The 24,299-nt window shown below is 41.4% G+C and overlaps 1 protein-coding gene across 1 annotated transcript in view; it reads left to right on the top strand.

The window, feature by feature from the left end:
* Positions 1 to 22,505, top strand: part of EPM2A (EPM2A glucan phosphatase, laforin) — a 113,734-nt gene extending 91,229 nt beyond the window's left edge. The window contains 2 exon segments of the mRNA XM_047733918.1: positions 11,901 to 12,142; positions 20,261 to 22,505. Coding sequence (XP_047589874.1) covers positions 11,901 to 12,142; positions 20,261 to 20,538 — 520 coding nt within the window. The 3' untranslated portion in view covers positions 20,539 to 22,505.
* Positions 22,506 to 24,299: the final 1,794 nt, after the last annotated feature.

The raw sequence follows: 24,299 nt of genomic DNA, 5'->3' as shown, positions 1-24,299 counted from the left end.
TTATTTATTTGACAGACAGAGATCACAAGTAGGCAGAGAGGCAGGCAGAGAGAGAGAGAGAGAGGTGGAAGCAGGCTCCCTGCTGAGCAGAGAGCCCGATGTGGGGCTTGATCCCAGGACCCTGAGATCATCACCCAGGCCAAAGGCAGAGCTTAACCCACTGAGCCACCCAGGTGCCCCTAGTAGAGTACTCTTTGCTACTGGGACCAGCAGCTTTGGTCCTACGAGGAAGCTTGTGAAAATGCAGGATCTTAGGCTCCATCCCAGACTTATCCAATTCACCATCTACATCTTAAGATGATTCTCAGATGCTGCATCTCCACGTTAATATCTGGTCTAGATGAACAATAACCATACAACTATCTCACACTTTTTTTTTTTTTGGTCAAGAAAATTACAGTGTGAACATCTATTATGTTCAAAGTACTGAATAGAATTTTTCATGCTAGAAATTCCTTATATTTAATTAAGCAGATGATTGGTTGGCATGGAAGAATTAGTATAAAAAAGAAAAATGAGTTTTTTTCTTTTGCTGTCATGTGTTTTAAATTCCTTTTTTTAAGAAATTCTAAAGCTGAAATGAAGACTCACAGGTATAAAAAAATAAATTTTAATAATATCTCTTTAGTGAATTGATTAAATAAATCAGTTTCCTGTGTACCACTTTGTCTACAGTGGATATTTCCTTGATATGAGATAAATCTAGTTGATGATCAACTTATTCTGCGTGCAAAGTTCTTACATCAATAAAAGCCCTATGTTATTAATATTTTAATAATGGAATAATGATTTGAGTGGAAAAGTGAAAGAAAGTTTGAATAGTTTGATATCATCAAGCCTTTAAGCATGTGGAAGCCATGAGCCTGATGGCTGGTATGTAAAATGTTGGTTAATCTGAAACTTGTAAAAACACATAGTAAACAAATTCAGGGAACCATAGGTTTTACTGAAGGCAGACCTGGTTAAGAAACTGTAGATTATAATATCCCATTAGTAAACTTGAGAATTCATTTTTGAATTTTCACTTTCTCTCCACTCTTTTATCTAATTAATGTGCATATCCTGCTGGTTCTACCACTAAAGTGCATTTTGAGCTAATTCATTTTTCTTTATCTGCACCAGTACCTGTATTCCAAGCCATAACTATCCCAAAGGTCTTCCCTTTTCCTCCATAGTTTCCTGTTCTATCTTCTGCCCAATTTATTTTCTACTAACACCAAAGTCACCCTTTAAAAAATGCTAAAACAAGTCCATGTAACTCCTCTACTTAAAAATCTTGTCACTGTTTTTTCATTGCATTTGTAGTGTTAAACAAATTCCCTTGCATGTCAGTAAGGCCTGGTATGGTCTTCTCAACCTAACTCACGCCCTACTCCTTTCCTGCCCACCTCACTCCATGTCTTTAGGCTTCTCTCAGTTCCTAAAGTCTACCTCGCTCTTTCTCACCATAGGAAAGTTGAATGTCTCACTCCTTTTCCTTTTAGTATCACCTTCTCAGGGAGGCCCTTCCTCACTGTCTTATCTGAAGTCTAGCTTTCCTGTGATTCCCTATTTTAACGCCCTATTCATGTCCACAGTAGCACATTACAAATAAATTTCATACATTTTGCATATTTACTTGCTCACTGCCTGCCTTCTTCGAAGACTGTAGGCTTACAGGAGGGAATTCTCACTCGCCGTTGATTGTCGAGCGCTGCAAGAAGACGGAATGACTTTAAAGCAAATACGGAAAAAAAACCCTTACATTTAATTTTTAATTACTTCCTTGATCTTCAGTGGTTCCTCGTTCATTATGCAAGGGATTCATTTTAAAGGGATCTTTTCAAGTTCATTATGTGAGAAAGTATTAAACGTGACATTTTACTCTTTCAAGGAGTGCTCAGCTTTGGAAACAAAATTAGCAGGCCAAGAGGCTATTTTAATAGAACATTTTGTTGAAATTTGTATTACAGTAACCAACTGAGGCTGCTTAGCCTGGTTCTTTGCCTCAATCTTTGTGTTACCTTGACTGACTTTAAGAAAGTGAAGTGTGCCAGTTGCCTTATTTATTGCTATAATCTTTCAGTGTGGCATATAAGCCAAATTTCAGGACAACAAAGGCTCAAAACCAAGAAAGCCAAACTCTCCTAGACACAGAATTTTTTTTTTTTTTCAGATTTTACTTATTAGAGAGCATGAGCACAAGCAGGGAGAGAGGTAGAGAGAGAGAGAGAGAAAGGGAGAAGTAGACTCTTTACTGAGCAGAGAACCTAATGTGGGGCTTGATCTCAGGATCCTGGGATCATGACCTGAGCTGAAGGCAGATGCTTAATGGAGTGAGCCACCCAGGCATCCCTTGGACTCATAATCTTAAGAAGTTGTAAGTCCGAAGAGTGTGCTCTTATACATTTCAGGTGATTATCCTTTGAGATCCATTCTCTGAAAGCCAAGCAAAGAGACTCAAGACTGTATTGTATTTATCAAAACTAGGTATCTAGTTCTAAAATTTAGAACTTTGGAACTGAGTTATTAGATTAAGAAGGAAGCCCAAATAGCACAACCAGGAGCCTGCTGATCTTGTCTGCCATGCTGGAGACGCTCAAGTGCTGGACTGAAGGACAGGAGTCAAGGAATGAGAGTGGCTAGTCCTATTGTGTAAGAGGACAACTGGGATGGCACAATGAAAAGTTAACTGTAGAACTTCAGAGATCAGGATGAAAGGTGAAAAATATCTATGAAAATGTTTTACTTTAAGTATACCTGATGTATGGATATTTGAAGAATCTGAATGATTGCATGTATATATTTTAAGTCTGGATGTTTAGACTTTGTATTAGTTTTCTGGGGCTGCTCTTACAAAGTGCCATGAATTGGGGCAGTTTTTATTTTTTAAAAATTAAAAAAAAAGATTTTATTTATTTGACACAGAGAGAGGAGATCACAAGTAGGCAGAAGGGCAGGCAGAGAGAAAGGGGGAAGCAGGCTCCCTGCTGAGCAGAGAGCCTGATGCAGGCTCGATCCCAGGACCTTGAGATCATCACCTGAGCAGAAGACAGAGGCTTAACCCATCGAGCCACCCAGGCGCCCCTGGGGAGGTTTTTAACCAACAGAAAAGTATTTGTCTCAGTTCCAGAGGCTAAAAGTTCGGGATCAATGTGTCTACAGGGTGGATTCATTCTGAAGGCTTTGAGAAAAGGATCTATTCTAAGGCTTTCTCCTTGCCTTGTAGACAGTTGTCTTCTTTTATCTTCACATCGTCTTCTCTGTATGTGTCCGTGTCCATATTTCCCCTTATAAGAATAATAGGCATACTGGGTCAGAGCGTACCCTAATGGTTTCATTTTCACTTGATCACCTCTGTAGAGACCCTGTCTCCAAGTGAGGAGGTATCAAGGTGCTGGGGGTTAGGACTTCAATTTGGAAATTTTGGGGAAACTCAATTCAATGCATTTCAGACCTTAATAATTATTATAAGGCATTTTTAATATAGAAAATAAAAATATATGTGGCTATAAACTGCATAGCACATCCAAAAAAAATCTAAGAAACTAAGTGTACCTGTGGAAATTAGCATGTGCTCTCTGTATATTATAGTGTATAGCTTATAAGCAAACTATAATAAAACTGTTTTTTAAATAAGGAAATTAGAATGACTCTCTAAATTGAGATTTGTCTTTGTGTAGTCATTCAGCATTAACTGGAGTCTTTGGGGTAGAAGTTTGGTATTAATAACAACATTTAACAATAGAGGACAGATTTTTAGCAGGAGTTATATGTGCTAATGAAGCTTGGAGCTTACTGGAGGTTGATTTTAACGTTTCTCTTGCTTTCCCACTAATGAGATCTAAATGATAGGACTAATAGACTTTTTTTCTTTTCCCATTATTTAAAAGCCAGATCACATTTAATTTCACATTGAATTGCCTATAAAATATTAAATAAGGTAAATGCAACAAAATTATCCAACTTAAAAAATGTACTAATCTTTTTTTTTTTTTTTTTTTGCTCCTGAATCATTAGCTGGGTTTTATAAGGAACCTCAGCAAAATCCATTTTCTCCCTCTTTGAAATGGTGCTGTGTTTTTATGGCTGGGAAGAAGGCACTGCCTTCAACAGCTGTGGTCTCCTGGGGTGATAAGAAATAAACAAATCCTATGTTCATACATTGATCCCATCATCCCTTGTTTCCCGACATTTTTTTTTTTCCTTATGAAAAGAATATAATGCTAATTTTCACCTTCAGGAAAAGGTTATTCTGCCATTTTTCAAGGCCATTAGTGATGGAACTGAGATGTGGAGTCCATACTACTGGCTTATTTGCTGATATCTTCTGTTTCCCTCCATGCTCCTCCCTTCTGTCAATACCGATGGTATTTTTTGCAAAATGTTTGGATGCTCATGATGTACACATTATTGCCAGGAAGGCCTCCTTTGACTGACAGCAGAGGTGGAACAAGTGGGCTCTGATTCATACGCTTCACTTGCTGTTGTAACAGGGGCCCTGGCCTGACAGGTGAAGTGAACAGTGTAGTATTGTGATGTAATTACCTGGGACCACAAATCCAGATTCAGCCAAATGAGTGAAATTGATTTTGATTTGCCGTCCAACAAAGTAAGGTTCCAGAATGTCAGCCATCCACCCACCCTCTGCACCTCCGACCCCTGGTCTTAAGCTAAGCTGTAATCTTATTAGGATGGATTTTATTTAAACATCTTTTTATTGAATCATGATAGCAATAGTCAATACTCAAATGAATAAAACTTTCATCTGCAAAAGTACATTCTTTTTTTTTTTTGCCAAACTATATTCTTAATGAATATTGCTATATTAAATATTTGTCATGACTCAGAAGTAGATGTAGTTTTGACTTTTTAGAAGATGCTACTCATTAAACACATAGACACACATCCTCATAGCTGCTCTTTCCTAACAGTTTCCCATTCCCCACTCTCTGTTTGGGAATCATTTTTAGTCTTGAAAGTATTTTTGGAGAATGGGAAGGACTTAACTCTTCTGTGCATGGATAGGGCTGAGCAATCCATGCCCTTTCATTTCCATATTTTTTTGCTGCTATTAAAAGGTATTGAGGTCTCTATACTAACTTTCTACATGTTTATTGGGATTGGCCAAGCTAGTGGTTTTGGAATCTGGCTGCATAGGGAATATATATACATATACACATATATATATGTATATATATATATATATATACATATATATGTATATATATATATATATATCTGGTTAATTTCCTGAAAAAAAAAATCCACAGAATCATAGATCTCACTGCACAGCCACTTAATAACTACCTCTGGACTAGATGTTGGCAATATATGTTTTTATAAAAACTGATGTGGCTTGAATGCAAAGTCAGGTTTGGGAACATTTGGGTTGACTGAGTGTCCATACCCATTAGGTGCAGTGGTTTCTTCTGACCTTTCCAGATAATCTATAGTTGAGCTGCCAGAAATCTGATGTAACTCATGATCAAGAGTGAGCTATTCATAAAGTAATTCTCTGCAAGTTTTATAGTGTAATTTATAATATAACTTTGAACTATATATTTTTTATTTCATTATTTTATCTTTGAAGTTTTGTATGTCTTGCCTCGAAACTACTTTTACAGAGGATTTTTATTCCCCAAATCCCATATTTCAACAAGCTTCTTTTCACCTTAAAAAAAAAAATCTGGATTTTTAAAATGGCTTAAAGTGTCATTGATGCTGAAAGAAGATTAAAAGTAAGATGAGATAAGTAAAAATTGATTTTTAATGGTGTCAAATCATTCTCTTTTGAATGGATAAGTAACAGTGTAATTACTGTTTAGAAAGTACACCATGCATCTTATTACCTCCAGCGTATCATGTAACTAGAAATATATCACCTGTTATTAGAGACAGCAAGCTAAGATAGGATGCATAGGAAGGGCACTTAGGCTGTCTGAGGAAGCAGCATCCATTGATTTGTGTTTCCAACAAACTCCGTCCTCTGGCTCCATCTCTAATATCACAGTTCAGTACCGTTTACTTTATAACTTTAGTTCTCTATTCTTAAACACAGCACTTGTTTTCAGAATTTATCTTTAGTGATCTATCTCCTAGGTTCAGCACTTACTGCTTAAAAAATCAGGAATTTAAGAATTTATACTCATTTCTTCAATATGGACTCTGACTTGTGGCACTTCTAGAGGAAGAATTGTTACCAAAAAGTTAGAAATCCCTGATTGAAAAGCTAGGGTTGACATGTGTGTGGGAATGTATGTAAGTGTGTCTTTCAAGGGCTTATTTCCATTAGAAACTTGATGTGGGAAAGGTACCAACTTTGGGCCCGTTTACCTTTGAACTGTTCTGAATTTCCTGAGGTCCTCAGTTAGTTGAAGACCAGGTCTGAATGAGATGGCAGAATAATACCTTCCCTTTTGTTGTTTTCGTTCCCAGTAACAGAGTATGATTCTATATACTGATGCTCGTTTGGCATTCTGATTTCTTATTTTGTCTGATTTGCTTTGTAGATCTCTGTGAGCTATTATTTTGTCTGGGATTTTATTCAAATCTTGCTGCCAGACACTTTTGGCATTTATTCTCTAGGTACGTACTAAGGGCTACGGACTCAGAGAGCACCGTATTTAGGAGAACTCTGGGTAACATTTGGAATTTAGCATGCCTGTCATGAATTTCATTCATTTTAATATTTTACCAGTCCACTTCAAAATTTTACCAGTAAAAATGCATGGTTGTTCAAAAGGTTATATTTCTTGGTTATACCTCTGGGGTTTCTATTGCCCTCTTTTCCAGTTTTGGATACTTTAGTGTGCTCTGTTAGATCCCACAGCATAATCTGACAACCCACCGCTGCTGTCCACTGGGCATCCAGCAGGGAACTGGAGGAGAAATCTTTAAGGGACAATGGAAGGGGGTGTGGAGCGTTTAGATAGAGCTGGTCCCTGCTCTCACTCAGCAGCCAGAGGGAGGGGCCGATGACCCAGGCTGTGCGTCCTTTCCATTCCTGTGAAGACTGAACACTCAGCTAACAATGTCCTGGTCAAGCGAATCCCTTAAGCACTCTCAACGTGTTCCTGCTAATGACTTTTCTGTCAGCCCACTGGCCTAATGGAGTGTTGGAGAATGCTTTAGGGTCGAGAATAAACTGAAAGGCCTTTGAATCCCATCCTCATCTTCACAACACCATTACGTCTTTTCTGTGTTTCTGAATATTCTCTTTATTTTAAATTTTGTTGCCTTTATTTTTTTCCATAATCATCTTCAGTAGCCCAGAAGAAATGCCTAATAAGCTATTAGACTTAAAGCCCAAGCAGCAATAAAAAATTGGTTTATCTTCTGGAGGGTAAGTAGGATTCAAGTTGTAGGTGAAGCTGGATCTTTTTTTTTTTTTTCAATTTTATAAATTTTTTTTTTAATTTTTTATTTCTTTTCAGCGTAACAGTATTCATTGTTTTTGCACCACACCCAGTGCTCCATGCAATCCGTGCCCTCTCTAATACCCACCACCTGGTTCCCCCAACCTCCCACCCCCCCTGCCCCTTCAAAACCCTCAGATTGTTTTTCAGAGTCCATAGTCTCTCATGGTTCACCTCCCCTTCCAATTTCCCTCAACTCCCTTCTCCCATATACACTATGGAGTATTATGCCTCCATCAGAAAGGATGAATACCCAACTTTTGTAGCAACATGGACGTGACTGGAAAAGATTATGCTGAGTGAAATAAGTCAAGCAGAGAGAGTCAATTATCACACGGTTTCACTTATTTGTGGAGCATAACAAATAACATGGAGGACATGGGGAGATGGAGAGGAGAAGCTGGATCTTGAGAGGTATTTTCATTGAAGATTAGTCCCTTGGCTTCTTACTTTAGCATGAACAATGACAGCAATAGCCAAAAGGGAAAAAAAAAAAAGAACCAAAACAACAAAGCAAGCTAGATTTCATTTAAGAAAATAGGATGAGGGGGCCGCCTGGGTGGCTCAGTGGGTTAAAGCCTCTGCCTTCGGCTCAGGTCATGATCCCAGGGTTCTGGGATCGAGCCGCACATCAGGCACTCTGCTCAGCGGGGAGCCTGCTTCCTCCTCTCTCTCTGCCTGCCTCTCTGCCTGCCTCTCTGCTACCTGCGATCTCAATCTGTCAAAAAAAAAAAAAAAAAAAAAGGCAGCAAGAAAATAGGATGAGGGGCGCCTGGGTGGTTCAGTGGGTTAAAGCCTATGCCTTCAGCTCAGGTCATGATCCCAGGGTCCTGGGATTGAGCCCTGCATCGGGCTCTCTGCTCAGCAGGGAGCCTGCTTCCTCCTCTCTCTCTGCCTGCCTCCCTGCCTACTTGTGATCTCTGTCTGTCAAATAAATAAATAAAATCTTAAAAAAAAAATAGGATGAGTATTCTAAACTCTGTGGTGTTCTAATGAAGGATACACAGAACAATGGAAAACTATCTGGATAGTACAATACAAAATAAGTTACGAAAGTAAGTAAATTATAACAAATAGACATAAACTCCACTTGCATTCATTGTACATCCACTAGAATCAGTCCTATTCAAAATACCTTATTTAATTGTATTCACTTTCTGTGAATTAATTATTTTTAGACCCATTTTAGAGAGAAGCCCACCACAGGCTTAGAGATGATAACTAACTTGGCCTAATAATAGACGGTTATTGACAAGTGCTTTAAAATTATCGTGTTATGATTGGCATTTTTTTCTTGCTTGTGTTTAGTGCCCTTTCCATTACACACCACTTAAAATGTTGTAGTGGTGTTCAGCTATGTTATATTAGACTTTTGCTTCACCCTCTAGGTCTGTCTTTCTATACATACATAAATATCTTAAAATATGACATAGGATACCATATTTTCATAAGAATGACATCACCAATGAGCCACAAACTGTGTCAGATATGTTGGTCTCATTCCTGCCTCGTATTCCCTTTTTTTCTACATGCAATAAGGAGTTCTATTCCACTTTTATTGTCCTAATAAACAAGGTTTCTTAATCACAGCATTATTGACATTTTGGCCTCAATAATTCTTTGTTGTGGGAGCTGTCCTGTGCATTGTAGGATGGTTAGCAACATCCCTGGTCTCCGTCTACCAGGGGCCATCAACACCACCCAGCATCACCATCTAAAATGCCTCCATAATCATTGCCAGATATCCCTTGGGAAACAAAATTGTCCCAAGCTTAGAAGGACTCCTTTAAGCTCAATATGAAAATAACTGAATAAAAGTGTAGGCCCTCTGCTCAACTTCTTTTCTGGCATTAGGGACTTTAAGGAATTAATTATGTAGGCATTGTATTAAAACCGGTCAGATTACCCTGTGGGAACAAACAGTGGCTTAATACAATGAGTCATCGGCTCTCCAGGGCAGCTGGCCTCCAGAGGTAGCTCACCATTCTAAGCTACTTCAGTCTTCTAGCAGCTCAGCATCCACATGTGTTTTTGTGATCATCATGGCAGGGAGAGACAGAGCATAGAGCATTGTGAGCGAGGTCTTAAATCTGTCCCTCTGGAAGGGACACATGTCTATTGACGTAAGTCAGAGAGCTTTTTCAGGCAGAGAAGTAGTTTAGTCCTTCATGCTGGGAATACTGGTGAGGATCAAGTGATGTTTACCATCATCATCATTTCTGAATGTTTTATATTGAGCCTAGTAAAGTTCTAGATGACATGATTGAAAAAAAGTTGAAATAGAGTATTACTTCTGGAGGAACCCATTAGTTCTGGAGAGGATGTACACATGTGAAGTAGTGAGCAAGACAATATATACCACACGTAACAAGTTGTAATAATGTGCATTACATTTATGTGTTATTTGGAAAATATTTACATTTTTGTGATGTTTGTGTGGTATGTCTCTTGGGTTCCGGGACCCAATTTCAACATGTGTGGGGTGAGGGTATTTCCCTATTCATCCAACTAATTTTCTGGACACCAACAGTTCAGATTAATTCTGACACTATCCACCTGGAGATAACATTAGCTTCTGCAAGGTAAGAATTCAGTCCTATAGGTCCTATAGTCCTAGAGGATGCTCCTCCACTCTTCACTTCAGATGCCATGTGCAAACAGAGGTACTATAAATCAGAGGTACTATGACCCTTTCCTATTTAGGGTTTGATTAATTTGCTAGAGCAGTTCATAGAGCTCAGGAAACATTTTATTTGATTACTGGCTTATTTTAAGAAGGTATAATTCAAGAACAGCCAGATGGCATAGATGCACTGGGCAAGGAACGGCAGGGAATTGCATAGAGCTTTTATACCCTCTCAGGGAGCCCCACTCTTCCTGTATCGCCAACCTGGAAGCTCTTGGAATCCTGACCTTTTGGGTATTATGGAAGCTTCATTACATAGGGATGATTGATTAAATCATTGGCCATTGGTGATTGGTTCAACCTCCAGCTCTCTTTCTTCCTGGAAGCCAAGGGGTGGGACTGAAAGTTCTGTCCTCTAGTCACAAAGTTGGTTCCCCTGGCAACCAACCCATCAGATAGGTACGATCCAAATTACTCACAAATGTGTAACAAAAGACATCTTTAAGCCTCTTATCACTCAGGAAACTGTGCTGGAAACTGAGATGAAGACCAAATACATATTTCTTATTATAAATCATCACAGTATGTCTGTCTATTTTTTTTTTCTTAATGTCCATTAAAATTTTATAAATCTTTCTGGTTAAATGTATTCCTAGATGTTCTATAATTTTGTTTTTATATTTGAATGAGAGTCACCTCCACTTCTCCATTTGTACCTGGCTATTGCGAATACAGAGAAAAGCTGTTTGATTTTTGTATATTTTCCCTCATCCAGGTATCTTAATACTTTTAATACTTTGCGTAGCTTTTTTTTTTTTTTAAAGATTTATTTATTTATCTATTTGACAGAGAGAAATCACAAGTAGGCAGAGAGGCAGGCAGAGAGAGAGGAGGAAGCAGGCTCCCTGCTAAGCAGAAAGCCCGATGTGGGGCTTGAACCCAGGACCTGGGATCATGACCTGAGCCGAAGGCAGCGGCTTAACCCACTGAGCCACCCAGGCGCCCCTTTGCGTAGCTTTTGTAATCAAATATTGTAGGGAGTGGTTCTCAGGTCCTCAGGGTGCACTGAACTAGCAGCATTAGTATTGCCTAAGAACTTGTTAGAAATCTAAATTCCTGGACTCTCTACCCAGATCTACTGACTCAGAAATTTTGATGGTGGGGTCCAGCCTTTGGGATATTAGATATAGAAATATACTTGAAAAAATATCGACATTTTCTTTCTTTCTTTTTTTTTTTCAGACAGTTCTATTTCTTCTTAACTTGGAGCATTAGATGAAATATATAGGACAGTGTTGGGCACTAATGTATATAAGCTTAACTTTGATTTTGTTTAAAAGGAGATTGTTAGCTTCTGGTGTTTAAAAGTTCTCCTACTTTTGAAATTTGAAATGTAGAGTTTGAAATTTTTATGTAGAGTTTCAAACAGGAATAATGGCCTATTTTTGCAAATGTTTTCCAGAATTTACTGATCTAATCACTGGAGTTTTGCCTTTAACTTGTTAGTGTTTGAAATATGTTGATGAGTTTCCTAATGTTGAACCACATATACATTCAAGGAATAAATACATCTTAGTGGGCTTATTTTAATATGTTATAAGATTTAGCTTGCTAATGCTTATTTCCTAGCATTTTGGTTAATAGGATTATTTATTTCCCTAAAAATGACAGCCCCAGTATTTTTTTCTTTCAATAATATTGTTATTATATCAATAATATTGTTACACCATCTAATATTATTACTGCAGCTTTTCCTGTGCCAGATTTAAAGGTTAATTGCATTTTATTACTAAATTTTATTACATTTTCTGCAGCTTCTCATATCTCAAGCCATGACAGTAACAATAATAATAGTTGCTTCTATATATTCTCATTAGAATTCTACCAAATATCTGGCTGGGTAGCTGCCCTCGTCAAGTGGAACATATAACCATCAAACTGAAGCATGAATTGGGGATTACAGCTGTGATGAATTTCCAGACTGAATGGGATATTATACAGAATTCCTCAGGCTGTAACCGCTACCCAGAACCCATGACACCAGACACCATGATTAAGCTCTATAGGGAAGAAGGCTTGGTCTACATCTGGATGCCGACACCAGATATGAGCACTGAAGGTAAGCATCGGAAGAATCTTTCTGGCTTCTTGCTGAATGTGTTTCAGAGATGCCCTTGCTGTCTGTCCATCTGTCTCCCTATCTACTTACCTACATAACTTTCTGTGTATCATTGAATGACTTAATCATGAATGGTGGAAATGGAATCAATATAAGGTTTTAATTTAACATATTTAATGTATTTTGGCACCTTGGCTAAGATTCTGTTTAACATGGCTCCTTTGATTTATTTATTGAACATGTGTTTATTGTGTATTTAAGGTATGTGTGGTATTATGCTGGCAGCTAGGAATACAGTGCTGAGGTAAAGCAGGTATAGCTCTTGTCCCCATGGAGCTTCTAGTCATAAAGAGAAGACATGCATCATCAAATGACCATAATAGAGATTTACAACTATGATGACATTTTTGTCAGGAAGATACTGCTATGAGAGCATGTACAGGCAAGTAAGATGTAGGAAGAGAGTCAGGGAAGGTTTGCTTGGGTATGTTTGAGCTAAGTCTGAAGGCTAGTGAGGGTGAGGTGGGAGAGAGGATCCCAGCAAGAGGGCCACCAGCTTGGGACATCTCTGTGGCAGGAGAACGTAGAGTGTCACAGGAGGTAAAAGTTGGCACTGTGGACAAGGGATGGGAAATGGGTACAATGTGGCTCTGGGGACCCCCGTTAGGGGATCACTATAGTGGTTGAAGTGGGAGATCATGAGCGATGACCCAGCTGGGGGCTGGGTGGCAATAGCAAGGCTGTAGTTCCAGCACAAGTACTGGTGGAGTGAGCATGTCTTTGTGAAGATAGGTTATGACATGGGTGCTACTGGGGAAACAGGAGATGAATAAGGCAGAGTTTTGATCTCATAGCAAGAGGTGGTAGGAGAAGTTCAAAACTAATTACAATACAGAGAAGAATGTGATGTGAGGAAGGAGTCAGGTGCTCCTGGTGGCTTATGGGGTGTCAGGGGGCAGCAGAGGGAGGCTGTATTTGTGTCATGGCATTTGAAGTGGCCTGGTTTTGACAGGTCAATGGGGAGGGAGGAAGAGTATGCCAGATGGAGGAAACAGCATCAGTGTAGCCCCAAGGCATGGGGTTTTACAGGAATGCTCTGTGTTTCAGCTTGGTGGTGGAGTAGGGTGCTTGAGGGGGTTGAGGGGGGTGGAGGAGGTAACGGACGCTAAGAACCGTTACACTACCAGTCACTACCAGTATCAACAAGATGTCAGCAGGGGGCAGCAGAGAGCTGTGGGAATGGCACAGGCCGCGGGAGTTTGGGGAATTGCTGTTCTGCGGGAAAGGAGGAAAGCAGTTGTGCCTAGTCAGAAAAGACTCTACCATCTCCTGCCCCCAAAGTACATAATGTATCAGACACTCTCTTAAGCGATTTCATGCCTTGCCTCATTTAATTCTGACAAGACTCCAGGCAGATGCAGTTATCTCCATTTTGCAGAGGAAAAGACAGGTACAAAAATGTGAAGTAATGTGGCCATAGGAAAAGAGACACAGCCTGGATTTCAACACAGGCAGTTAGACTCAGACCACGGCTGCAGACACTGTGCGGTGACTCCTGTCCCCGCATGCCCCCTCGGGCTCTGCATGCACGTTCCACAGACCAACGCCCTTGCAGTCCCTGGTAGTCATGATCACCTGGACTTAGACAAGTTGTGAGTGGGCAGGGAGGTGGCTTGTCTCCCCAGAGTCAACAGTCCAGGATGTGGGTGGGGACAGAAGAAAGATCTCAAGGATCCTAGGGAGCTGGACGTAGGCCACCTTGACTATGAATCTCAAGTGGTTCCCAGGTTGGACTGAACCATCACTAGGGAAGAGGTATAATTTTTACTTTTATTTTAATTTTTTTTCCTGAGGGAAGAAATACTCCTCTTGGTAACAGTGGTCCAAAGAAACTTGATGTAGCTGTAAGAGCTTTGCTCGTTTTCAAGGAAAAAAAAAAAAAAACTTCACTTGCACAGAAGATCATTGGTTGAATCTAGGCCCACTGTAGTTGTGTTAGGGTCTTTTTGGGGTCCCACTGCAGCATAACCGTGGAGCACTTTCCAGACTGAGGCAGTTGGGCAACACTTGTGGCAGTGGAAGGAGAGTTCCCGAGTAGCTGTGTGATATCGAGCGACTAGTTACTGCATTTGGAAAATGGGGTAATCATTTCTGCCTTATGGGATCAAAACAATAGAGAAAGATGATAGATATGAAAGCGCTTTGTTTCTCTGGTTTCAAAACAGAAGATTGTTAGGTTCACCTGCCTATAGCTTCCAGAGAGCGTTCTGATTCTTGCTTCCTTACTTCAGGTTTTATAGGATTGTTGCCCATTGGAGTATAAGGTGATACAAAGCTTAGTGTAGCTCACCTGCATCCCGTCCCATCCCTGCACTGATTATCTGGGGGCCCTGGTGACCAATAGGTATTTGCCTGCTAGTTTGGGGTATGCAAAACCCTGAGGGAAAATCCCATCCCCAAAGGTACACGGTGGTTTGTTAAAACCCAGAGTCACCAGGTCCCATCCCAGTTACAACAGCAGAGCACCTCCCACACGGAGGTCCTCTGGCAACAACCAGGACAGCAGAAGGAGCATTCCCAGCTGCAAAAGGCCAAATGCTGAGGCTAAATGAAGGCTTTCTTTGGTTCAGCAGGACCTGGGGAGTAATCAAAGGGTTAACGACCATTCCTGAGGCTCCAGGGAAGTTCTGACCACTGGATTAATCTGGGTGGCTGACAATATTAGCACAATGAACATATAGATTAATTCAGCTATTTTTGGAACGCTAGAGAAAAATCCATCTGGAAGTGTTTTGAGCTGTAACATAATGCTGTCAGATAAAGTCTGAGAAAGAAGACAGTGTGTTAGGCCTGACTGTCACCACCAGTTGTCACAGACCCGTTACAATCAATTGTACTATCGATCCTTACTCTGGTACATTTTGTCACGTGCTGAGGAGTTAGGTTTTTTTCTTTCCTTTTTTTTTTTTTTTTAAATTTTGGTTTGTACCTTTCACCTGAGACAAATCGGGCACTCACCTGAAAAATCCAAATGTGTCCATTAAAATTCCATTTTCCTTCATAGGAAGCACTCAGACTGTGTTTCAACCTCTGTCAGGGCAGTGCTGGTGATAACATAGGGTCTGCCCTTGCCTCCCAAGTGAGGGCATGTGCTTCCCAGAGTCCTCGGCTACCCCTCTGCTGTTACCCTCCGTTCTCTGACTCAACACCGTGTGCAGCTCTGCCGTGATGCTGACACTGACCTTGGAGCCATGGCATGTGGGCTTGAGCCTAGATGCCACCGCCTACCTGTGTGATAGCGAGAGGGCTATTTCCTGCACTTGGAAAATGGGGTAATCATTTCTGCCTTGCAGGATTATAACAGTAGAATAAGATGATTGATATGTAAGGGCTTGGAAAATCACCAAGTTGGGACTATATTTTTAGTCCCAACTTCTTAAGTTTCTACTGAAGGTTGTACTAGATAATATGGATTTTATCTATGTTACATTGCAAAGGTGGAAAAGAAGATACGCTCAAATAAAATAATAATACATTCAGCCATAAATCTGCCTGGAGTGAAAAAAGAAGGGTGTGCGTGCGTGCGTGCGTGTGTGTGTGTGTGTGTCACACACACACACACACGCACGCACGCACACATGTTAATCTTGGAAAGGCTGAAAGTCACTCCAGAAATAATGCCTTTCAAGGTCAACCTTAGGTAAAGGGCATCTTCAGGGCCTTTTCCACTCCTCTCCATGATTTCAGGCCCTAATGTCACAGGCTGTCCCCAGCATGTCCATATCCCTCTTCTCCCAACCTTTGTTTGCTCAGTACATGCTTTCAGGAAGCTTTTAATCATTCCAGAGTTGGATTAGCCTGGAGAAGGTGTGGGCCACAAGTTAGATTAGAGGAGTCCCGTAGTGTCTCAGATCTAATGAGTATTATTGGATTTTAGTTCATTTAATTTTTTATTCATGCATTTAATGAATGCTTATTGAGCATCTACTGAGAGCCAAGGCCTGTTTTATATTTCAAAATAAGAATCACAAACAGTGAAATGTTTTGTTATACCTGGACAGGGTTTAAAATTTTCAATTTAGCTGTCAACAGTTAGAATTTGGAATATTTTATATAAAAATTCTGGATTTCTCTCTTGCCTTTAGGTATTATCATTTTTACGAATGGAAATTTTTTGTCTAATTAAGGTCTGGATGGAGCCTAAATATATGAAATATAAAAAATTAGGGGTTTGGGGCGCCTGGGTGGCTCAGTGGGCTGGGACCTCTGCCTTCGGCTCAGGTCATGATCTCGGGGTCCTGGGATCGAGCCCCCCATCAGGCTCTTTGCTCGACAGGGAGCCTGCTTCCCCCTCTCTCTCTCTGCCTGCCTTTCTGCCCACTTGTGATTTGTCAAATAAATAAATAAAATCTTAAAAAAAATTAGGGGCTCTTGTTGATGTTGTGCAAGCTCTGGTTCTGGGCACCCTCTATTTATTCCTTGGTGGGTTGTGTGTTAGCTCAGCCTCCCTAGAATGGTTTTCTAGCAGAGGCACATGACCTGTTGGGCACAGGGAGCCCCTCTAGGGTAGAGGAGAGGAACTAACACCCAGGAAGTTGTTGCTCTCACCTGGGCTAACAGCAACCGTGTGACAGGGTAGGTAGGGGATAGAGATTGACTAAGAACTCAGACTGAGAGCATGGCGGCCTGCAAGTGCCCCTGGCCAGGCAGGTCAGGGAAGAGCACTAGTGCAGTGGTTAAGACCAGAGGCTTTGGAGTTGCACCTCCTGGGTTTCATTGGCCACTGGGGAATAAGCTTGGGGAGGTCTCCTTGCCTCAGTTCCCTCAGATATAAACTGAGGATAAAAATAGTACCAACCTCATAGTTGTTAAAAGGTGATTGCCAATTAACTATTGTCTGCACGGTGCTCAGAACAGCACTTGGCAGGTATAAAGGGCTTAGTAAATGTGAGCTGTCATCAATTAACACAGAGTGATTTGTAGTCCCTAGAAATCAAAATAAGCAAGAGCTCCAGTGGAGGCCAGGCTAAGACAAGTGGGCATCCTGGCCCACATCCTTGTCTGGCATCCTTTTTATGTTATTTAAATATTTGTTTGACAGTTCTTAAGTGTAGCAGCTAAGTGATTCTAGGAGAAGACCACCATGGGGTGAAACCCGTGTTTAAACCGGGAGCCTTCTGGAGCTTCCCCGCGGCAGCTGTCACTTACCTTCTAGGATTGCATGGCTGAGGTCATAGAATTCCAAGCTCACACATATCCCTTTTCAACTTCTAAACTGTGTGCATGCTTCTTGAAGAATCTTTTACAGATAAGAAGGAAAGGGAGAGATAGTGCATCGTTTGGGCCATTTGATGCAGATCCTTTCTCAGTGAATCTCTGGCCAGAGAGCAGGTGGGGGAAGAACCCTGACAGGTTCATGTGAACCCCAGTTTGGGCAGGTCCCATGACACTGAGGCTGCAGAAACTGAGCCTGGGAGCTGGGACTCTGCTTCTAGAAGCTCCTACCTCACTTGGCCACTGTGGTCTGTTTGTATACTGGGCATTTAATGAAAACCCATGTTAAAAATACTTCTTGGGGATAAAAAGTACAGCACAGGGAATAGAGTCAATAACCATATAATAATGTTGTATGGTGACAGTTGGTGACTATACTTACTGTGCTGAGCATAGTGTATGGGATAGAATTGTTGGATCACCGTGTTATACACCTGACACTGACATTGTGTGTCCACTATATTTCAATAAAAATTTTTTTTCTGCTCATCTCCTGGCAATGTACATGGTAGCTGGAGAGGTATCTGTAACAGGAAACTTGGCCAGTGATGCCAGCCATGGCAGGAAGAACCCAACTTCCCAGTTTGATCAGCTGTCATTCCCTTCCCAGCTGGTATTAGTGGGGCTACACCTCTCAGCAGAACAAAAAGCCTTGCCTGTGGGCAGACCACACCCATATTGGTAGGGTTGCTCAAACATACTTTGGAAGTTTTGCCTCCTTTGATCTCCCAGCTCAAATGGTGCATCAACTACATAGTAGTCTCCCTGAGACAGACAGTGAGACGTCACTCTGGTACATAGGACCTTCTACACTTTGTTCCATTTCTGGTGACGTTTTACTGCCTCTGGGGCAGTGCCATGAGCAACTGACTATGTGGCATGCCCATCTAGCTCTAACCTCAGAATACCCCGAAACCTAGTGAGGAAGTGCCCATCAATGACAGTTTATGGCTGAGTTTGGGCTCTGAGGAATCAAGCAGCACAGAGGAGCTGGCGGGGCTCCCCTTAGATGCCCTCAGAGATCAGGCAGGGAATATGGACACAGGGTGATAGACAGCAGGGAGAGATGGAGCCTGAGGGATTGCTAAGTGTGCGCTGACCAAAGGCATTCCAGTTACAAATGTCTCTACACTGCTGTGTGGGACCTGTGGCTTAAGGTGCTTTGGTGAGACAGAGGGATAGAGAACCAGCAGCAAAATTAGAATATTATCTTGGCTTCAGTGTAGATTTTCTGCTCCTAACTCAGAACAGGGTGAGCCTGAAGCTAAGGTAGATCCACCTGGGATGGAGTGGTAACTGAGAGGGCCTTCAAACCATGATGGGGTCTTATAACCTCTGTCCTTCTAAGGCACTGATGCCTGATTGACATTTGTTGTATTGGTCCTTAAGAGGCACTTGCATTTTGGAAAAGGACATCTAAAGAGGGAAGTCTAAACTTACTTGAGTGATTCTCATGACCTTCTGGCTCTATTCCAGGAATTCTAGGCCTCAGGATCTGCAATGAAACCATTGGAGGGGGGAGTTTTTCCCACCTCTCCCATCATCCAGTGGGATGGCAGTGCAAAGCGCCTGTGTGGTTGAGAGCACAGAGTAACTAGTGAATGTCAAGGCACGGGCTCATAATCCAGGACTCTCTACATTTCCCCCTTTCATCCCCTTTCAAAGTTGTCCACTTTGTCGTGTGACCGTTGTCCACACCCCACCAAACCCACTATCTTTGCTCTGAGAACCTGTGTGCAGAAGAAATTCCAGGCATCTAGGAGCTTGATGGCTTTAGAGTGATCTCTGCCTCACGAGACAAGAGTCTAGCAGGCATGAGCAGAGCATTGTGTATCCTCTCAGTGTGTAAAAGGAGAAGACATATGATCACCTAATAATCAAAGTAGTAGTCATGAAGTAATGGTAACTATAATCACAATTGCCCAGTAAAGGGCAATTGAAATCATTTGAACACTCTCTGTATCATGGAGGAATCAAATGGAATCATTTGAACACTCTCTGTATCATGGAGGAATCAAGTGGAATCATTTGAACACTCTCCGTATGATGGAGGAATCAAATGGAATCGTTTGAACACTCTCCGTATCATGGAGGAATCAAATGGAATCGTTTGAACACTCTCCGTATCATGGAGGAATCAAATGGAATCGTTTGAACACTCTCCGTATCATGGAGGAATCAAATGGAATCGTTTGAACACTCTCCGTATCATGGAGGAATCAAATGGAATCATTTGAACATTCTCCGTATCATGGAGGAATCAAATGGAATCATTTGAACACTCTCTGTATCATGAGGGAATAAAAGAACGATCAGTTATTGCATGCCTGTCAGTTAATGTTCGCCATCCCATTGGCCAAATGAAAATTGGCATATGTTGAGTGAATAAGATTGGCTCCTTTAACCAATATGGATTAATTCTCTGTTTTGCATTGATCAGGAAGATCCATTTGGATTAAAGAAAGTCCAGGTGAAATTTCTCTAAATCTCTGCCCCATCTGTACAAGCCCTTTTGAGGGATGCAAAAATTCATTCTTCTGACCATAGGCAATGGTTAAGTTTTCTTTGAAAGGAAATTTGCACCGATGCAGGAGTCACTCAGAGCAAAAACCAGGGAAAGTTCAGAGCTGACCCACTGCCTCTGGAGTGTTCTTTTTACTTTATTATTAGTAGGTTTTGACATTGTCTCACCCTTTCCCTCACAACAAAGGAATGGCGCAAGCTTGCATTCCCCTGCCCCTCCCTGCATGGCAGTCATCTCACCAGGCACTGGAGGAACTCTCATTAGAGGCGATATTGGGGTTTCATTATTCATGTGTCTGTGCTGTGCTTTCTCAATCCCAGGCCGAGTACAGATGCTGCCCCAGGCGGTCTGTCTCCTGCACGCGCTGCTCGAGAATGGACACACCGTGTACGTTCACTGCAACGCCGGGGTTGGCCGGTCCACGGCGGCCGTGTGCGGCTGGCTCCAGTATGTGATGGGCTGGAATCTGAGGAAGGTGCAGTACTTCCTCATGGCCAGAAGGCCGGCTGTGTACATTGACGAAGACGCACTGGCCCGGGCAGAAGACGACTTTTTTCAAAAGTTTGGGAAGGTTCGTTCTTCCATCTGTGGTGTGTAGGTGGCCTGTCTGCTTCCCCACCCTCCCGTTTTCCTTAGGGACCCAGTTTCCTTAGGTGATGTTAGTAGAATGACCTAGAAACAAAGATTCCACCAGAACTGAAAAGATTGGTCACTTGGCTTTGCCCGCAGTCTGCCCCCTTTTGTCTGGGGTTGACATTCTGTCATGCTTTGATTGGGCTGTATTTTCTTTGAAATTCTTCACCGTGGAAGCTGTGACTAACTGACACAGGACAAAAAGCCACAAACAATTGGACTGAACCGTGTTCTAGCATTGGACAGAAAAGTAATGCATACATCTGTTGTATTATGGCTCAATCACTACACCTTCTCATGACACTGTAATGTGACCCGCAGAACAAAAGATGGGGGATCCATGGATGGGACTACTTGCACATTGATGCATGCACATGTGCACAGCTTTTCTGCTCAACTGAACTGAAAGGATTCAACGAGAGCTGGTCATTTGCCAAAGAAGGGAATGTGGATAGAAGCATGGACTAAGACAGAGGAGGAGCTCTCATGACTGAAAGTTGATGGCTTTCGAAGCTTGGTGTTGACATCCTGCTTCCCAGGTGTTCCAGTCAGTTCCAGGCACCACCTTCTCTACCCACAACCCTGTGTGACAACCACAGGATAGTTATTGTCTCTCTCTTTGGTGTAATTGAGGCTCAACAAGCGTAGACGGCTTACCGCAGGTCTCATGGCTGGTCTGGGACCAGCTGGTGTTTAAAGCCCACGTTTATGTGTCTCAGTGCTTTCAACACAACTTGTTGGTTTTCCAGCACAGTGTAGTGGATTCTGTGTCTTTTTCTTAGAATAAGGCCAGTTTTTCTGCAGCACTTTCTACAGTGAGAAATGGAACAGCATTCTGATTAGTTGCCAAGGAATTTAGGAAAGTAGTTCTATTTTGTGCCACCTGACTTAAAACATGGTGGGCTGTCCCAGCACCCGAGAGGCCTGAGCCATAGCTCACGAGAGGAGCCGTCCTCCCAGAAGAGCCCAGAATGCGAGGCTCACTACCCAGGGTTCTGTCGGAAATACAAAGATGAACAAGACCCTGCCTTCAAAAAGCTCACAGCCCAGAAAGAGCCCGGTGTTCAACCAGCCGTCCCGCAGGATTGATCTATGATGATATGTCGGAGTGAGGGAAGAAGAAGTAGCTTTTGTCAGGTGCCTTGTATGTGCCAGGTGCTTTTCAATTTTGATTGAACCTTCACGGTACCCTATGAGGGCAGTTCATTACCTCCAATATAGAGCCGAGAAGACGAAGGATCAGATAGTTCAGAAGAAATGGGTGAAATGAGAAAGCTAGGTTTGTTTAATTCAACACCCTTTTTCTATGACACTGCAATGCCTGCTTATTTTCTTGCTCCTTTTTTTTCTTCCGTAATTATTTATTGATAGATACAAGAGACTCTGAATTAGGAAGTATGGGGGATAAGAAGGACACAGGTAAGTTCCACTGGAGTTCAGAGGAGGCAGGGACATCGTTACTGTGGGGCTCAGGGGCGATGGCTTTTGATTTGTCAGAGAATGCTAGACATCTCACATTTCTCCTGCAGGTTTACCAAGTTAAATTTATAAGGCAGGATTGAATATTATGAAATCTTGCTCCCTTGTTAAAAATAACTAGAGGTAACTTATATCTAAGTAACCCATTTATGATCATAATGTGTTGCGTAAAACTTAACCCTAAAAGTGGAATATTTCTAACCAGTTGTGTGTGTGTGTGTGTGTGTGTGTGTGTGTGATTTTTTTTAATGCCTAAGAAGCTCGACTATGTAACCTCCACTATAGAAAGACCTTTCCAGGGGGATTTTCCTTTTTCCTCTGATAGGAAAAATCAGTTTAGGGCTATTAAAGAATGTTTTGGAATAACCTCTCTTGTCCTCAATAAATGGATGTCCAATGTATTTCAAAATTACCTGGAATTTTGCTGAATAAAAGCATTAAAATGACCTCTGATTATAGGATTAAAACTTTTTTTTATTAACTTAGTCTGAAATTTAAAAAACAGTTTCCTTGAAGAAGCAGTCAGCTGAGCTAAATTGTTTTTCCTTGCACTCTTATTTTCTCAATTGCTGATGGAAATTGGCAGTTATAGGGCAAAAGGAAGACAAAGGTGAGGGCCCTGCAAAGAAGTGAGGATGAAAACCTCAAAAATGTGTCACAGAAAATCAAAGCAGGAATGATGTCATTAGCTACTTGTCACTGGCATTAACAAAACTTTCTGGTTACAGATTTCTTAAAGAAAATAATGAAATCTCACTCATGGTTAAGAAATGCCCAAATAGGTTTATTTCTTCAAACATGAATCATGGTCCCTGAAATACTTAGTGTGCAACATTAGGAAATATCTAGAAAAATAAACACATTCTTCTGACCAACTTAGGGTATGGGTGGAAGCCACTTGGCTTTGCCTAAGAAATAATGATGAAAAAATGAGCTGGGGGCCTTGGTAATAAGAGAGTAATGAAAGACAGGCTCTGAAGACAAGTTACATAGATGGGAGAACGCGCCATACAGGAAAAACACTGAGTCAGTTTGTCCAAAAGTTACAACTGAGGATCTTTGCATTTAAACTGGGTATTTCCTTTATTGTTCAGAGGAGCAAACTGAGCCCCAGGGACACCAAGCCACAATTTGTGTAGCAGGAGTTTTAGTTGAGGCCCAGAGGAAAAGGAGCAGTGAGGAAGGGGATTTATTCAGATTTACTGAGGGGTCACAGCAGAATTCACGAGCGAGAACAGCCAGTACTGAGAGTGGGAAAGAACTGGTATGAGGATTAATGAAAATTGGAGTAAGCAGAAGAAAAATGGCTATAATGAGAAAAAGCAAAGGGCAGTGAAATGTCCAAAGGGAGAAAAGGCAGGGGTTTCCTTTCACAAAGATAGTCTTGGGAAATTGAGAAGGCAGGTGTGACCATAGGAACAAAGGTGACTCAAGGTTATGTTCCCAAGAGAGAAGGGCATGCTCTGTAGCCACTGACTTCCCTTTGGGACTAGATTACAGCAGGAAAAAGGAGCAGCTGTAAATAAGGAAAAGCTTAAAAAAAAAAGGTGGCTGGTGCCTGGGGGGTTTAGTTGGTTAAGCATCAAACTTTGGTTCAGGTCATGATCTCGGGGTCCTGGGATCGAGCTCTGTGTTGGGCTCTACACTCAGCAGGGAATCTGCTTGTCATGCTCTCTCTCTAATAAATGAAATCTTAAAAGAAGAAGAAGAAGAAGAAGAGGAGGAGGAGAAATAAGGAGAAGAAGAAAAAGAAGCAGCTGAGCAGAATGCGCTGACTCCAAAGTGACTTGTTACCTGTAAGGAAAAGAAGTTCCCACAGAAGATGGAATTGAGAATGAACAGGAAAGTGTAGATTAAGCTACCTCTCACTTTAATAATAATAATAATGGCAGTAATAGTAACAGGGAGAGGAGGGACTGTAACAAAAATTCTAGCAAAAAATTCATTCATTCTAATAATAACAACAGCAATCATAGTAACAGGAAGAGGAAGGACAATATTAGCAACTATTTCATTCATTCTAATAATAATAAAGGCAAAATACTACAGATAAGGCAGGACACTGGTAATAACTTCATTCTCTTCTTCCCTAACCCATTGCTCCAAAAGACTTTCCTGATTGATGGAAGCATACATCCTCTGGCTTGGATTTGAACCTCAGAGTCATTCTTAACTCCTCTTTCATTCAGAAATTACATTCAGTCCATTGGGGAAACATGTTACTTCTCTTGTCAAAGCATGTAAAGC

Source organism: Lutra lutra, chromosome 6, assembly GCF_902655055.1.
Source record: "Lutra lutra chromosome 6, mLutLut1.2, whole genome shotgun sequence".
NCBI lineage: Eukaryota > Metazoa > Chordata > Mammalia > Carnivora > Mustelidae > Lutra > Lutra lutra.
Note: the sequence above shows the minus strand (reverse complement) of the source record. Positions and strands in the feature narration are given on the sequence as shown.